Below are 18,537 nucleotides of genomic sequence, written 5' to 3' on the forward strand. Positions count from 1 at the left end.
CTCTAATATCTTTAACAGTTTTGTGACAGTCGATCATATTTTAGATTTTGGCAAAAGATATCACTCACCTGGGATTCCACCTTGGCAAATAAAGGCAACATCTCCAACACCCTTTTTCATGCACCTGGAAAGGATGCATGAGTTATATTGTTGTTTATACAGAGAGAAGACAATGTAAATATGAGTGTACTAGTGTGGAAGGCTCATACTGGAGGGCTACTTGGCAAGGTAATATCCAGCAGCCGACGCTGTCACCCTGGCAAGCTGAGCACAGGTTTGGGTATACGGCTTTTGATATTCCAGGAATACAACTGCGCAAGAAGAACTGTGACACAGCTGGAAAAACAGACAAGTTCTCTCTTTTTAAAAACTCTAACACATTCTCACTCACTAAAACACATTTTGCACTGTGATGCACTTTTGTTTCAAAACGCTAAACACAGGCAGGCAAAAGTTAAACACAACTACAACACAGTTGTCATCGTTTACACACAACGACTCAAAATTGTTCACACTTGTTTTTAATGATGTGACCAAACCAACTGTACATAATACAAGTCAGTTCAGAGTCCCAAAATTGACTCAAAATATTTCACTGAACTATTGTAAGTTGTCATTACTATACTTGTTTACGCAATTTTTATTTACGCAAAATTTGTTTACTTAGTTACAATATACTTTTTTTCTGTAAACTGCATGCTTTCGATTCTGTGTTCTCCATTTTTTGATGTAGTGTCTAATGAATGATCTGTAGTGTTTATAATATTGACTCGCTGTGTGTACGATCTGAAAGCACTGTTTGATTTTGAGCACAGATATGGTTTTGATTTTGCCAGAAGAGTCAGATGTTCTCTGAATGTGGTTTGAAAATTTGGTTTTGAGAAAGTGAGTGATGGTTTCAAGAAATGTGTTTTAGCAGTTCAGAAAAACTGTAATTAAATTTTATTTCACTTTAAGTTTTAGTAATTTTAGTACTTCAACAATGTTGCCAAGGCAACATTTCCAATTTTTGTTTAAGCTTTTTAAGTTTAAGTTTTTCATCTAATGTTTATATTTTATTTTTAGCGTTATTATCCCAGCTTATCATACGACTACTCGCCAAATAAAAAAATACATAAAATAAATGATAAAATATTGATTTGAGTTTTTCATTTTTTATTTTTTTTTTCTGTATATTATTTGAAAAGCTGTCTCTGAGAAAAAAATAGTCCATGCACAAAACAATTGGTCTAGCAACAAGATGAACACTGCACCAATATTACAGCATACTGAAGGCCTCTAAAGGCTATTGATAGAACAATAGATACATGAGACTCAAGATGGCGGCAGTTTTGTGAAACGAGAGTCTGTGGTGTGATACGAGAGACACATACAGTAAGTGCTGCTGGTTTCAGTTGCATGGAAGAGTGGACTGATATACAACATTACCATGGACAACGATCAATGTCAGGAAATACCAGGCCGCTAAATGCCAGTGTTTCAGAGAGCCTTATAATAATATTCCACATATGATCTCCAAATAGAGCCAAACTTACCCCTCTCAAGAGGCATGTCATCAGAAACATCCCAGTCAATTATCCTGTCGCTAACCAGTCGTCCAATAGGTAAATCCCAGCCTCCAGGCCGTTGATAACAACTGTGGCAGGAAGTCTTTCCCTTGAGATCTTTGATGGTGAATTGAGTGTCACGCTTTACCACAGCTACAGCATAACAGGGCTCTAGAGAAGAAGTGAAGCAGAGAGGAGGGGAACAACAGACTCAAAAACACATCTGACAGAAAACCCTCACTGCTAAACTGAAACATATTTAGAAAGGATTTCAGCATATACAGGAATCAGGATGATAGGATGATGCATCATCCAATTTATTATGAAAGGAAACAATGGAAACATTTGCATATAAATTTGTTATAGCACAAATGAAAACCATGAACATCATTGTGTCATTATTATTTATTTGAAGAAGTGTAATTAATGTGAAATACTAAATCAAATATTGGTAACACTTTACAATAAGATTCCATTTGTTAACATTAACTATATTAGTTAACATGAATTAACAATTAAAAATAAGCTTAAAGCATTTATTAATCTTAGTTAATATTTGTTTCCACATTTACTAAAGCATTATTACATTCAAACCTTGTGTCTGTTCATATTATTTAATGGACCTGAGCAAACATGAACTAACAATGAATTGTACTTTATTACCTCTATAAAACTAACTGAATCACATTTGATACGCAAATAATCAACATGCTCAAAACTGTGCTGAAAAACCTGTTGAACACAATCTACTACATTCTATTGTCTGATTGATTGTTGTGTGTGTGTGTGTGTGTGTGTGTGTGTGCGTGTGTGTGTGTGTGTGTGTGTGTGTGTGTGTGCGCATTTTAAGCTATACTGTTATAAAGATCTCACTGATTAACTTTAAAAGCTATCCAAAATTTCTTCTTGCCTATTAACATCAGCTACTGCACTTTTTTCCTCCTCAAGTATGAGCTTCATATTCTCCTTATGTATCAAATATGATGCTCAACAAAAAACACATATGGAAGAAGATTTTTTAGATTTTTTAAAGATTTTGTCTATAATTCTATAAACTCTTAGCCTGGGTTTCCCCATACTGCCTTGCTCGCAGCGCGATTTTATTCACGCTGCTAGGCAGTCTGGACACCATGGACCAAATTTTCCCCTGAAAAAGGGAACCAATCACAGAACGGGGAGGGAGCAGCAAGACGATGACGACACCGAAGCAGTTTGTTTATATCTATGGATCCAACATGGCATCAGACTCGACGTTAACTTCTACCCTCATGTTTATCTTGCACAAACGGTAATATTCGCGAAACGCCATCGTGTACAAATAAACCTTTGACCCATCGTCTTTTTCCTCGTCGAATTTCTGCCGCTCTACATGCGTCATCTGGTATAATTGAAGCGATTGGCTATGAGCTACATACAGGCGCATTTGATAGACATTCATAGCGCCCAATAAACGGCTCTGGGCATTCGTAAACCACGCCTCAAATACGAGAAAATGCACACGTGGTTCCCAGACCAAGTCTCAAATGAGACTTGGTCTGACGTTAGCCAGGCTAATAAACTCTTGCATTTAAAAAAAAACGTTAAAGGTGCTCTAGGTAACTTTTTAACCTTAACTGAACAGCTTCGGAGTCAGTGGAATGGTTATATTACTTATTTCGGGTTGAATGGTGGTGGTTTCGCACCCCCCTGGTGCCCGAGAGCGGAAAAAACTCACTTGCAACTTTGGGACGCGGGTCGGCGTCAGGAAGTATCGCGTGATATCAGGTCTCGCGATGTAACGAATTGCTTGACGGCACTGCACACGTACACGCCCCTATTCAAGCACCGGCGGGCTAGCTATAAGCAAAGGGCAACGATAGATTGAGTTATGGCTGAGGCTGAGCCTGTAAAAAAGAAGCAGAAAGCTAGGAAATCTTTGTCGGAGGACCAACAAAAGAGGAAACGGGAGACTGACCGAGCAAGAAGTCAGACTCGAGTAAATATATCGGACCGGCTTTTTCAGAATGGTGAGAACTGAGAGAAACAGAAGCCTGCAAAACGGATGCTGATCCTGCTGTTGCACTTGTAAGTTAAGTATCTTTGGAATAAACTGTGTTTAATATTTACATTTCAAGTAATTGTGACCTCAGGATGTTTGCTATTGTCTGTAAAGGTTTTTATTATGATCGCTGTCTGTTAGGGGCTTACTAGTACGCTAGATACTATCACTTTGATGTTAGCATTGTCATAGCAAACACGTTTGATTTCTGTAGTTGTTTGGCCGTTCCTCTGTCGGTTTTATTTGTGTAACTTACACTTTTATTTTATGTCACTAAGTCAACGTTAAATGTATATTGCAGCACAGGGTTAAGTCCATATGTACATTAACTACGATTTGAGACACATACATGTAAATTTAATATAAAACTATTTAAATGGCGCTCTGTGGCGCGGCAGGATTTTGAACACGGTCCTGAGCCGTTGCTGGGCGCCGCGGACAGACGCCGAAAGGCGCCGCCGGTGTGTGTACTCTCATAGAGAATAATGTGTTCGAATTTAAAAAACGTGGCGCTGCGTGGCGCGGCGCTGAGCTGCGCGTCCGGTGTGCGACCCGCTTTATGGACCATACGCACACGCACGCTTGCACGAGCACAAGCTGTTCATAACCAAAGGAGCATCAGCCGCAAATCTTTTGTTTACAATCATAATGTCTTCAGAGGTAACAAAGTTATAAATCTGCAAGTAATTTTAAATATGTGAAAGGAAAGGCAATTGAGTGAATTACACACTTATGTGTGAAGGAAAAACGGGGGTAGTAAAAAACTTCGTTTTTTATTTCTATCTATCTCCATGTTGAACTGTGTTATGTGTTTATTGTATCCACTTATGATTGTATTATGGAAACATGTTCATGAACAATATAAGATGTTACTTTGTAAAAGCTCAAAGCTACACAGTCGGTCAAAAAAGTACACTCAATTATCTCAAGGTAATAAACAATTAAATGGCACTATGACGTTACCATAAAAGCCAAACAGGCTAATCCGCCGAAGATTTGCGGGGGTTTAGCCTGTTTTATTGATCTGCTAAGTAGCATATTCCAATAGCAATACATCCTAATTAACAGTAATTTGCTCAAAATTTGTGTCTAATTATCTAACTTATATATCAGCATTTTATATCACACAAGATATTTGAACTGTTTTAATCGAATAGCAAATCATTAAACAGAGCAGACCGGAGATCTCTCCATTTGTTGAAAGCCTTCCCTATGTTTACTCTCGTCTTATTCCGACGCCTGTCTGAGTCCAATTTGGCCCTTTTGGTTGCACTAGACAAAAGTTTTCTTTTTTTTATCTTACGTGGAGTTTGCGTTGGTGTTTGAAATGAACTACAAGCAGGTCTCTTAGAATCCATCTTCTACGGAGAATGCCGGCGAATACACAAACCTACCAGACATAGCTATGTGAGCGTGCCGTGAACGCGCATGACGTTGTCACATTCACTGTCTGTCATCGTCCTGTCTGCACTACAGTTCCCAGAATCCTCCTTGTTTCCACACCTGAACTCACTCCCTTCATTACCCACCTGTTCATCATCATTATCTGCATCACCTGTCTTGTGTTCATCTGTGTGTGTATTTAAGTTCCTGGTTTTCACTCTTCACTTGTCGGTCTGTGTTTAATGTTAGGTTTATCCTTGTTCTGAGCGCACGCTCCCTTTTTGTTTGTATTTGTTTATATTTAGAATTAAAATCTTGGAATTCATCATCTTCAGTGTTCGTCTCCTACTTCATCCTTCCAGAAGCCTGACAGATTGACCGACCAAAAGAATGAGCTGGGAGCTCGCTGGACAGATCGCGGCTTTGGCTCAGGATAGCCGCTATCTGTTCCAATTCACCTGGGGGTTTGTCCCTCTTGCTGCCTCATGCTCGCTGGATGACGATATAATCAAGGCGTGTTACCGGCTTGGGGCCAAGGAAGTCGACCCGAGGGAGCTTCCAGATCTCTCCGGTCAGGACTGGAGAGAGGCACTCTCCTGTTGTCTGGAGAGCTTCCTCCCGTGGCACGCCAGTCCAGCCGAGCCTGCACTTCACGCCAGTCCAGCCGAGCCTGCACTTCACGCCAGTCCAGCCGAGCCTGCACTTCACGCCAGATCTGCCGAAGCCAAGGCAGTATGCGTCATGCCCGCCGCCCCTGAGACTGTGAGCATTATGCCCGCTGCGCCTGTGACAGACAGCGTCATGCCCGCAGAGCTTTTGTTTTCTTTTATTCCGCCGAACTTGAAGCTCCCTTCGCCGCTGGTTCCGTCCAGCTCAAAGCCTTCACCGCTGGTCCCGTCCAGCACAGAGCCTTCTTCACAGCTGGTCCCGTCCAGCACAGAGCCCTCTTCGCCGCTGGTCCTGCCCAGCTCAGAGCCCTCTTCGCCGCTGGTCCTGCCCAGCTCAAAGCCCTCTTCACCGCTGGTCCCGTCCAGCCCAGAGGCTTCACCGCTGGTCCCGTCCAGCATAGAGCCTTTACCGCTGGTTCCACCCAGCACAAAGCCCTCATCGCTGGATCTGCCCAGCACAAAGCCCTCGTCGCTGGATCTGCCCAGCACCGAGCCCTCGTCGCTGGATCTGCCCAGCACCGAGCCCTCGTCGCTGGATCTGCCCAGCACCGAGCCCTCGTCGCTGGATCTGCCCAGCACCGAGCCCTCTCTGGTACCCGGGACTTTTCCCAAGTATTTTTTGGGGGGGGGGCCATAGGGCTCCGTCCTGGCCACTCGAGGGGACATGGCCACCTGAGGGGTCCGCACCACCATGGCCACCTGAGGGGTCCTCACCACCATGGCCACCTGAAGGGTCTTCACCGCCGTGGCCACCTGAAGGGTCTTCTCCGCCATGGCCACCTGAAGGGTCTTCACCGCCGTGGCCACCTGAAGGGTCTTCTCCGCCATGGCCACCTGAAGGGTCTTCTCCACCACCGAGCCCTCGTCGCTGGATCTGCCCAGCACCGAGCCCTCTCTGGTACCCGGGACTTTTCCCAAGTATTTTTTGGGGGGGGGGCCATAGGGCTCCGTCCTGGCCACTCGAGGGGACATGGCCACCTGAGGGGTCCGCACCACCATGGCCACCTGAGGGGTCCTCACCACCATGGCCACCTGAAGGGTCTTCACCGCCGTGGCCACCTGAAGGGTCTTCTCCGCCATGGCCACCTGAAGGGTCTTCACCGCCGTGGCCACCTGAAGGGTCTTCTCCGCCATGGCCACCTGAAGGGTCTTCTCCACCACCGAGCCCTCGTCGCTGGATCTGCCCAGCACCGAGCCCTCTCTGGTACCCGGGACTTTTCCCAAGTATTTTTTGGGGGGGGGGCCATAGGGCTCCGTCCTGGCCACTCGAGGGGACATGGCCACCTGAGGGGTCCGCACCACCATGGCCACCTGAGGGGTCCTCACCACCATGGCCACCTGAAGGGTCTTCACCGCCGTGGCCACCTGAAGGGTCTTCTCCGCCATGGCCACCTGAAGGGTCTTCACCGCCGTGGCCACCTGAAGGGTCTTCTCCGCCATGGCCACCTGAAGGGTCTTCTCCACCATGGCCACCTGAAGGGTCTTCACCACCATGGCCACCTGAAGGGTCTTCACCGCCGTGGCCACCTGAAGGGTCTTCTCCGCCATGGCCACCTGAAGGGTCTTCACCGCCGTGGCCACCTGAAGGGTCTTCACCGCCGTGGCCACCTGAAGGGTCTTCACCGCCGTGGCCACCTGAAGGGTCTTCACCGCCGTGGCCACCTGAAGGGTCTTCACCGCCGTGGCCACCTGAAGGGTCTTCTCTGCCATGGCCACCTGAAGGGTCTTCTCCGCCATGGCCACCCGAAGGGTCCGCACCGCCTTGGCCACCCGAAGGGTCCGGACCGCCATGGCCACCCGAAGGGTCCTCACTGCCGTGGTCGCCTGAGGGGACATCACCGCCCTGGCCACCCGAGGGGTCCTCTCCGCCGTGGCCACCCGAGGGGTCCTCACCGCCGTGGCCGCCCGAGGGGTCGTCTCCGTCCTGGCCACGCCCACAGCCTGCTCCACCGTGACCACACCCACAGTCTGCTCCGCCCTGGAGGCTTCCTGCCTTGTCTCCCTTGCCTTGTCTTCCCCGTCAGCCTCCAGGGCGCCCACCCTCCCACCCCTTTGGTCTTTCTACGGCGCGAGGACGCGCCTACCGGGAGGGGGGAGTAATGTCACATTCACTGTCTGTCATCGTCCTGTCTGCACTACAGTTCCCAGAATCCTCCTTGTTTCCACACCTGAACTCACTCCCTTCATTACCCACCTGTTCATCATCATTATCTGCATCACCTGTCTTGTGTTCATCTGTGTGTGTATTTAAGTTCCTGGTTTTCACTCTTCACTTGTCGGTCTGTGTTTAATGTTAGGTTTATCCTTGTTCTGAGCGCACGCTCCCTTTTTGTTTGTATTTGTTTATATTTAGAATTTAAATCTTGGAATTCATTATCTTCGTGTTCGTCTCCTACTTCATCCTTCCAGAAGCCTGACAGACGTCACGCCCAGTCTAAAATTCCGGCCCGAATCCCTCTTATTTATTTTACTTTACAGGATTATAGAGACAATCTCAGTGATCACAGAAGGGCTCATTCAGCCCATCAGGCAATTGTTTAAGCATGTATGGGTTAGAAAATGGGTATTTTTAACATGAAAAGTTGCTTAATGCACCTTTAAAGTAACGTTAACAAAAATGAATAAATACAGTAACAAATGCATTGCTCATTGTTAATGATCCATCTGAATTACACAATAGGCTACATCTTTTTATTTATATTTTTAATTCAATTGATTGTCAATTAGCAATAAACCTTGTACTTAGATTGAAATATAATACTCAATTGGTCTATAGGTTATGATGATAAATGAAGATGTTCGAATCATTGAACTCCATGAATTATGAATTATAATAATTATTTCATGAAAAATAAAAAAAACATTTGTGTGTATATATATATATTCTCTTCATCAACACCACAATAAAATATTTACCTGTTTTAGATTTCTCAGCAATGATAGGACGGAGTTCATAAGGTTTGAGTTCACCAGAGTAAACATGTTTTCCATCAGCAGTTACAGCATCTGCATCACCTTTCTGTGAATTATATATTCAATTTAATGAAAATGCTATAGTTTAGACTGAACAAAACCCCCAAGGGTGAGTGAGGTAAAATAATACATGTTTTATTACCGCAATACTCTTTATGCAGTCAATTATAGAAGGCTGGAGAACACACTCAAGATCTGCTGATTTGCTTGCAAGGTGTTTGCATTTATCCAGCTCTTTCTGTGTTTTCACACACCATTTGACTTTCTGAACACTGGCTGAGGGCAGTGCCACAACTGCAAAGAAAACAATCAGTGATAAACACAATGATTAAATAAGAACTGAAGATGAAAATAACAACAATATCAAAGATGAGAATTACCAAGGCAGCCCAGCAATGAGATGAGCAGGATGTTCATATTAGGCCGTCACCAGGGATTTCTGGTAGGAGGAGACAGGAGAGAACATGCTTTTTATAGGAGGTCTGGAAGCACTAGTGGGTTGGGTCATCATCATCATTATCATCATCATCATCGTTTGCTCATGATTTCTCAATATCTGCTTGTGCAGCAGTGAGCCAGTTCACATTTGCAAAGTGGCCATTTTCTTTATATTTTTTCATGGAAATTCCCTGGTGCAGCTAATGTTAATGTTGAACATTTATTAACAATTTAAAAAATAAACATTAGCTTTCTCTTTTATATAAATAAATAAATAAATAGTAGAACGGTACAATTATACTGTACATGCACCTAGAAAATCACATTAAAACATGACAAACCTACACTGCAAAAAGAGATGTGTTAAAAATGACACATCATGTGTAGAATTTTAACACATGTGGTGAGTGTGTTCAAGGACTACACATGTTGTGTGAAATTTTACACAATAGATGTGTGAGCTATTTTAACACAGAAATTGTGTCAGGTAATTTTACACAGAAAATGTGTTATGTCAACACGTTTTACACAATAGATGTGTGAGCTATTTTAACACAGAAATTGTGTAGATAACTTTACACACAAATGTGTGATATCAATACTTTTTACACAGAGCGTGTGAGAATTTTACACTTAAATATGTTATTTCAAAACATTAAATGCTGATTGTAGCTGAAAATGACCAGAAACGACTAATAATGTGTTAACATTACCAAGCATATGTACGGTAATCATAAAAAAATAAAGTCAAATGTCAAAATATATTTGCCATTTAATGAGTGCAAAGTACAACAAAAGCTACTGCACTAACTGTAGCAGGATATACAGTGATAAGAGTAGTATCAGAAACATGGAATACATATTAAAAGATACAATCACAGTTATGACAAATGGATGACATAAGATCAGTCATATCATAAAAAACAGATGCATGAATACATCATATGAAACATTTGTTTAAAGTATAGTTAATCTGTATGAAAACCATACTTGCATAACAATCAATCACAGTTATGACTAATGGATGACATGTAACAACATAAGTCATATCAGAAAACACAGATGCATGAATTCATTTTATAAGAAACATGTTTAGATCACTGAGATAATAATAATAACTTTTGTCAATGATAATTAGTCTTGAACTTGACTTGAAATCGTTTAGAGTAAAACTCTAACAGTAGGCTATGAGATTACATCACCCAGTTTGAATATATTAGCTGATTGTTATTAATCACAACTTCAAAGATGACAATGGCAGTCTGCAGTTTGACAATTTACATTCTTGAGAAGAATTAGCTAAAAAATCTTGTATCTTGGGTTTAAGTATAGCTCATCTGTATCAAAACCCTGCATTATGTCCAAAGGCCTGAAATCTGCAGTATCGGCCAGACTGATCATTTCATACTCTTTAGTTTGATGTACAACATAAGCATAGAAATGATCATCAAAGTACTTCACTGTAAGAATTCTTACAAACATCAGGATAGACATGTCATCAGTCTGAGGTATGATGTGAATAATTTCTCCAAATAAAGGCTCTCCTTTGTTATCTGCTTTAAGAGGCATTACAGAGCCAGTTCTGTACGTTTGGCCGAACACACTAACAGCATGGGTGACATAGACAGTGCTGTTCAAAGTATATTCAAAGTCTTTGGCTGATTTCAGATTTTCGAGCACAACATCTGCTTTCTTCAAAGAGCCAATAGTAACAGGATATGAGTTTGTAACAATCATTTTCTCAGAAAAAGGGTCCCCTAACTTGAAGCTATACATTTGCTGAACCTGGTGTTTATAACTCAGTGTTTTAGAAACATTTTTAAAGTTTCCAACTATATTAGCATGTCTTTTTAATGGTTTATGCTTCGCTTCGAATCTCATACACCACAATTGAGATATAGGTCCGAACATAACCATCATTCGCGGATAGTGTGTCATAAAATGATGTTTGGGTATCAAGTTTCGGTCATAGAGCTTCTTGAATAATGTGTGATGCTCAATAATGAGCTGTTTAAGAAAAACAGCAAGTCCATATGTAGCAACAGGTGCAAATACAATGCTACATATCTCTCTTAACAAAATGAATAAGTGCCAATGTTCACTTCCTACACTAACAAGATCACCAACCAAAAAGGGTAATACCTGTAAAAGGCACCACATTTGCGATGCCGTCTGTTTTATTGCATTGTCAGAGGTTCTTAGATTTAGTATAACACTGGGCTCATTTTTTTCATTCCCATACCCATAGTCAAAACTAGAAATTCTATGATTCAACAGTTCTAAAGAAAATAGCCTTTCTTCATAAATGAAGTGGCGTAACATTAGTCTGATTTCCAAAGGCGCTACACCCTCAAGGATATCATGCATAATGTCAACGCATGTGTTCTCAGTGACATGGAAATAGTGCAGCTTGTTTAAACATGAGTCCTCTTTAACTCCAGTTGCAGATGGATCATTACGTAGCACATGCTGCTCATAGTTTTCTCTGGTGCGCTTTTCTACTTTATCTTCGTCGAAAACAGTCTGCGCAGTCGTTTTGTCAATCAGGCAGAAGTGACAAAACTTGTTGGCTGAAAAGCTTTCCAAATAACCACAGAGGGAATGGATAGCCAAATTGTCAGCAGTCAAAACACAGATTGTTCCATAAAGTTGATGTCTTTGTCCTTGCATGTCTACTTCAACACCCGACCTTTCAAGTAGTCTAACTTCCTCTAGCAGTGGTTCCAAAATTTTACCAAATCCATATACCTCTCTGTCCATAGAATTAAACAAAAGACATAAGTGAATATTTGAAAGTGAAGAACTATATTGCGGTGGCAGATTTTTTTAACTAAAATAAACAGCACCCATTTTATGTATTTTAGTTTTGGAGCCTAAAGGGTTAGTTGTTTCCAGGTCATCAAAATACAGCTGTATTTGGAGTGCTTGAGGACATGTTCCAAACAATGGGTGAGATGTAAAATGAGTCCCATCACAATAATTGTGCATTTTCCCTTCGGTTTGCTTCTTACCCTGAAGGTAAACTTTTTGCATCTGGTCATTACTGAACAGAAATTGAATAGTCTCAATTACTGACACATATTGACACGTGTCTGCTGCCAAAACTTGTTTTAATTGTCCCTGTTTTCTTGCTGTGTCTGTCCTATGACCAATAAAGATTTCCTTTGGCTTCACAAGATCAAATTTCTCTTCAAAGTATTTGTTCATTTTGTAAGGTGTGTCTACATCTTTAAACATTAGTTTAGCAGCTTCAAACTCACCCATTAATGACTGGACAGACTCACTGCAAAGTGGTACCTGAAGATTATTCAACAATGTAGTTGTTGACTGTTTAAGATTAATCAACAGTCCTCTCTAGCACCTCTTGCGTACAAGAGATAGTTTTTGCTACATCCATTAAAGTTGTATTTGATGAACGGTATATCTTTGCCACAAAAGAGGCAACAGTTTCACTAGGAATGGCAGTTTGAACTGGAACATAGTCTGATGTTTCCACAGTACTAGATGTCCCAGTCTCATATGCATCTGATAAACTGTGGTCATTAGGTTGAAATGTCACATTGTCCATGAATGTTGTTGTGGACTGGTGGTCTCTATGAAGATGTTTGGCGAATGAATTGAAGTTATGATACGGTCTTGGGCAACCATCTTGGCTGCAGATAATGGTCATGTCCTGTCCATCTGATAAGGCATGAATTTCACGGAGATGCCAAATGACTCTCCTTACTTCTGTAGATATCAATTGTCTGCACTTTGGACACGTATACATTGTGTTGTTATTTAATGCGCAGCCTGAAGCTTTGAAAGGATTTCAAGTACCTTGGGTTTCTTGGTTGAGATGGTCACATCATAGATGTATTCAAAGAAGGTGAAGACAGAGCTCAGCTGTGGTGGATATGTCAAGTTGCACACCCAGTAAAGCTTGAATAGCTTGTCAACTGCACACGTCAGGCCATCATTTAGAGGAATGGTCACCTGGTCATTCCTTGCAGTGATGATGTATTGTCGTGTTGGGCTTTTCAGACTGCCGATGCAGATCAGCTGTGGCTGGGTCCTTGATGCCATCTCGGAGTTGTCGCAGAGGGATGCAATACTGGTTCCAGGCTTAGAGAAGATGAAAAAGATGCAATTTAAGAGTTGAAAAAGCAGCATAAAGAAGTCTAAATGTGCATGCTATATTGTATTAGTTAACATTTTTGAGTAATTATTCTTCTGTAAGTTACCACTTGTAAGACAAGATTACTCTTTAAATGTGTATGTAGAAAATATCAAATTCAATAGTCATAAAAACAGTGTTATACATTTTAGACTATTTACACATTTTATGAATTGTAATAAAATCATAAAAAATATTTTAACTTTTTTTTGTTTTGTTTTTTTACTAAATTATTTAATAATAACCTAGTTACGGTGGCCGTCGGATGCAAACGACCTGCAATTTATGACAACGCATGAATTTGCTGCGCAATTTCTAAATGCTGTGCATATGTTGTCAAATTGATGAAGATGTTTTCTTAAGTTGCGTGTGTTTTGTCTATCTGCATGTGTTGTCATAAATTGCAGGGCCACCATACCTAGTCCTTCGTTGGCTCTAACAGACATCATTACGAAACATACCGGTACAAAATCAATCAGGAATGTTATTGCTGACTTCACACTGCAGCGACTTCCGGGCATTGGTGGCAGAAGATGTGTCAGAAGAACCAGCATAGTATAGGGATCTCCCAGTCACGTGACCCCTAGCCGTGTGTCAGCCATTTTGACGGTATACATCCGTCAGCTACTCACATTGGCTATACTGTCTAATGGCAATAGATCTATTATTAGGGGTGGGTAATATATTAGGGAGTATATTATTATACTAATAATATAATTATTAGTATAATTGTTTTATAATTAGCCTAAATATTGCAATACTTTGCGCTACAGTATTGATATAATTGCGTGCGCAAAATATCTCGATACTGAACAGAATCGAGTTTTCCCCCACCACTATTATTAGCTTCAGCTAACTCTTCACGTCATGTCATCGCACTTATTAGCATCACAAAAATATATATCAAGTATACAAGAGGAAGATAGGAATCATAGATCCATATGAAGCACCGCAAGTTCTTTTTACAGGCATTTAATGTGTAGAAAAACTTCCTGACATTGAGTTCGGTGACATTTACAGCTGACGTTACCTTATTCACTTCCCATCACGCTACACCAGAGCTTCATTAAAAGCATACAAAAGCAGGCTATCGGTTGTCATGGACATGTTACAAAAACTGAATAGACGTAAAAAGTCAAGTAACGTTAACCTTGTATAATTTCATCTCAACTTTATTGTATATTTTACATGCACTTTTATTATTTGTTTACATTTTTCTTCTTGTACCTTATATCACAAACAGTTGGAAGCCAAGCACCACCATCAGCGTTTTGCCTGTATATTGCCGCCAACCACTTGTTTCTCCGTTTTGTTTCTTTCGGGATACGGTATAAAGATAGGCCTATTCCTTTTGTATGATCACGTATCTGATCGCATCCAACTGCACAGCATCGCTCGGGCATGATAGAATATCGCGACGAGCTGCAGTATCAATGTAGTTTATACCAGAGCCCGTCTCTGTTTATACTGTCTATGAGTATCACCGGCGGTTTAGCATTTTCTATTCCGTCAAAATGGCTGCTCCAAATGGCGTGACGTCACGCGGGATGTCCCTATAGCACTTTTCATCTGAAAATTAAATGAAAACAGATTAAAGCTACAACAAATATTTCCAAGTAGGATTAAAAGGATTAGATCATGTGTTTTTAAACTGGGGTTCAAAAACTGAGTTGAACCGGGTTGAACTGGGGCTGTATGAGGTAGCCTGGCCGCACCCACCTAGATCTCCTTTCAGGGAGAAACTATTCTGGAACACCATCATTCACTAAGTTCCCATCAGACCCCAGACAGGCTCTGGTAGTACAGTTGTAGCAATGCATCAGAAATTGCAGTCGGAAGAATGTGTACATTTATGTACAGCAAAGGTAGGTCTACATACGGACCGTCGATGCTGTATATTGTCAGTTTGTAAAATGTAGGTAAAGTAGGAAGTAATGTTCGGAATCCCTGATCAATGTGATTGGTTAGGCTGAACCAATAATTTCAAAGTTAACCTAAAGTACCATCATGATGTTACTGTTGGAAATGTTTCCCCAATCATGAGTCCCCAGACTATATTTACAAAGTAAATGAGTCTGGTTTTAACCAGGCTATGTATGAGGTGCTTATCCATAATCAGCGTATTACCAACATGGATTACACTGAGGAAGGACTAATTCATGTTATTGGTAAGTAGGAAATAAAGAAAGGGTTCCTACATTCTGAATTTAACCTTTGAGACATTGCATGCCACATCATTACACACATACACACACACCACCACATACACACATACCATCTGTCTGGTCTTCCATCCCCTCCGTAAGTGAAGCAACACCACCTTTTTCCAAGGCAGCCACTGCTCTCAGCTTTGGAATGATGGTTGCTTCCCATTTTCTGATGAACTGGTCTGTCTTTCCATCTGTTATTTTGCCAAACTCGATATCGATCTTAAAAAAAGAAAAAAAGAGACTTCTTCAGAATATATTCTAAGTCAACAGTGTTACTAAGAGTATCAGATCTTTTACAATGAGAAACCTACCAAACTTGGCATATCCAAGAAGCGTGGGTATTCGTTGAAGATTTCAGTCAATGTAGGAGTTGCCTTTGATATCCATGATCTGCGCCTGGTGTATGTATTCGCCATTGCTGATTTGATTGAAGGAATGTTCTCTGCAGAGGGCCTGAGTCGTTTCATCAGGGTGATCCACTCACCGGTCCCACTGCTCTCCCCCTGGTCCTGCTCCGATCTTGCTCCTGTGTCTAGGGCTGCAACAATTAATCAATTGTTGTTGACCATAACAGTAAATTAATTGCCAACTTTGTTGATAATCGATTAATTGGTTTGTGTATTTTTTTTAAGGAAAATACATAAAACTTCTGATTGTAGCTTCTAAACTTGAATATTTTCAGATTTACTTACTCCTCTATGACAATGAACTAAATATTTGGTGTGTGGACAAAACAAGGCATTTGAGGACATAATCTTGGGCTTTGGAAAACAATGATATACATTTTTTCACCATTTTATTGATCAAACTAGTTAATTAATCGAGAAAATAATGGGGAGATTAATCGACTATGAAAATAATCGGCAGTTGCATCCCTACCTGTGTCACACCCTTTGTTGCGTTTTGTGTAACGCCGCTGACCTGCTTCAAGCTTTTGCCGAATGTTATGCAGCCTCATCTCCAAGAAGCCAGAATGAGACGATGGATCATAAAAATGCTCCTGAAGACATGAGAACAAAATTGAGCACCTACATAAACAGTCTAATGACATAACTGTAAATATAACAAAGTACATTTTTTTATCAAGACACATTATATGCTACTTGACAACTGCCAAGGGATGACAAAAGACACCTGCAAAACATTTACTTCCAGAGTTTTAAACACAAATTTGGCTGTTGTTTTGGTCTTCTACTTACAAATCCATCTCCATTGCCGTCAATATGAACCCTCAAGGATGGGAAAGTTGTGATTATACCCTTTGCAAGGGTGAGCTTTTCAGCACTTGGTGGGTAACTGTAGGGGGACAGAGAAGAGAAAAATCCACAGATACTTAATTCCAATCAGGCCAGAAATGTTGCCATTTTAGCTTCAGTGTCAAGTTTATATAGGCTAGTTTACACAGTGCTGAGTTTATATACTTACAAGCCATGCTTCTCCACCAACTGACTTATGCATACTTTGACAAGATGTCTCCTGGACTCAATTGTAAGTGTTCCTGTTCTTTTGTGTTCCTCAAGTATCTCTGTTTTTTTGCTCTGAAGTAAAGACTGCAGGCCTCCCGGTTCATCTGGCACTGGAACATGCTATATTTATGAAAGCAGAGGGAAATGGAGGTGACTTTTACCATAAAAAAATACTATTATGTTCAGTATAGAGCCAGATATTTATGTTTTGTGCCCCTTTAATTCAATTGAATGTAAAGCAACTAATGTTGAAAGACAAACATCTTGACAGAGGGCCAACATGGTATGTTACTTATTGCATTGGAGTTGCATTAATTTAAGGTTACTTGGTACATGGAACAATACACAGTGACATGAATTTCAAATCCTTCTGCCCAGTCCTAACAGAGCCCTATACACACAACAATGCATTTACAGTTTCAAAACAAAATACCTGTATTTGACAGGCCTCTCCAGCATTTGTTTGGTGTGGTGCTTCTGCGCTTGTTATGAAGATTTGAAATCTGTCAAAGTTCTTGATTTCTACGTTTCTGTCAACATCAACAAATTCTTTGAAATCACTATTGTGTTTTTGAACTCTGTCAAATGCAAAACCTGGTTGCTCTGACATGGCTGTAATTATGAGATGTTCAGCACTGTTAACAGTGTAAATTTTTCTTGAGCACTCTTTTTCATTTTTAAACAGAGTAGCCAGAACTTTGACAGGTTCAGATTCAAGAGCAAGGTCCTGGGGAAAAAGAGAAAAGGTGGGAAATGATATTTACTCTTATGTATAGTGTGCTGTGTGTGAATAAATATCAATACACTTATGTCACACGGTTGCCATTTTCAATATTTTATGCGTGAAAACGAGGCTTAGTTTTGGTTGTGCAAAGTTCAGAAACTCGCTGTGCTCGCGCGCCACCCGGCGAAAAAGAGAGAAAGAAAAAGACGTTTTCCGTCGCTGTCTGGAGGATAACTAGCCAGTTCACCACGTTACCAACAGTGAAATTGACTCCCGCGCCCCGCGGGAATACCGAAAATGCGTCACCCTCTAGTCCAGAAGCAGCCATTGCTTATGGTGCGTTCAAGTCCTCCTGGGAAGTTCGTACGTACGAGGTGGGAAGTCGTGCTTATAACGGCATGTGCGTTCAAGTCACTTTCGTCGGAGCAAGATGGCGGAGTACTTTCTCTTTATTAATTACACAAAAATACAGTAAGATTCTTAAACTCTTGTTCTAGAAAATGAAGAACAAAGAAATGTGCATCAGTGTACTTTGTATTCTTATGTTTTTAATTAATTTATGAAGCCACTGCCAGCTCATCGTTATATGTTGCATTGTTATATTATAATACTATCATATTCTGTGTTGGCGATTAGCTAACTGCTCTGTAAATAGAAAAGCCTGACAATATCACAGCTAAATACCTTTACGTATTGTGTATTCCGCCATGTTAATCACTGACACGCCCCCAACTCGTACAGATCGGGGCTTAAAGAAAATCCCGAGCTCCCCACTGGTATTTACGACATTGTGGTGGCGTTCATGTGCGTTCAACTCGTAAATACGATCTATACGAGATGACTTGAACGCACCATCATTCCCTCTCGTGAATGCATGCTCATATACATAGTTCCCACAGGCCAATTAATGTCACGTGACCTCCCCGGAGACGCC

The 18,537-nt window shown here is 41.2% G+C and overlaps 2 protein-coding genes across 2 annotated transcripts; both read right to left on the reverse strand.

Moving 5' to 3' along the window:
* Nucleotides 1–60: 60 nt before the first annotated feature.
* LOC307161812 (serotransferrin-like) lies at nt 61–9,069 on the reverse strand (the record flags this gene model as incomplete). Its single annotated transcript, XM_079876755.1, has 6 exons — nt 8,990–9,069; nt 8,752–8,903; nt 8,553–8,655; nt 1,536–1,718; nt 210–336; nt 61–124 (listed from the first exon to the last, which is right to left on the reverse strand). The coding sequence occupies exons 1-6, from the start codon at nt 9,024–9,026 to the stop codon at nt 61–63; spliced, it is 666 nt and encodes a 221-aa protein (XP_079732881.1). The 5' UTR covers nt 9,027–9,069.
* Nucleotides 9,070–11,863: 2,794 nt separating this feature from the next.
* On the reverse strand, nt 11,864–17,530 carry LOC307162144 (uncharacterized protein). The gene is made up of 8 exons (XM_079877246.1): nt 17,313–17,530; nt 16,839–16,999; nt 16,613–16,709; nt 16,293–16,413; nt 15,725–15,951; nt 15,473–15,632; nt 13,665–13,768; nt 11,864–13,151 (listed from the first exon to the last, which is right to left on the reverse strand). The coding sequence occupies exons 1-8, from the start codon at nt 17,487–17,489 to the stop codon at nt 12,828–12,830; spliced, it is 1,371 nt and encodes a 456-aa protein (XP_079733372.1). The 5' UTR covers nt 17,490–17,530; the 3' UTR covers nt 11,864–12,827.
* Between the last annotated feature and the right edge of the window lie 1,007 nt (nt 17,531–18,537).

The sequence above is a fragment of the Squalius cephalus genome, assembly GCF_949319135.1.
Source record: "Squalius cephalus genome assembly, chromosome: 7".
NCBI lineage: Eukaryota > Metazoa > Chordata > Actinopteri > Cypriniformes > Leuciscidae > Squalius > Squalius cephalus.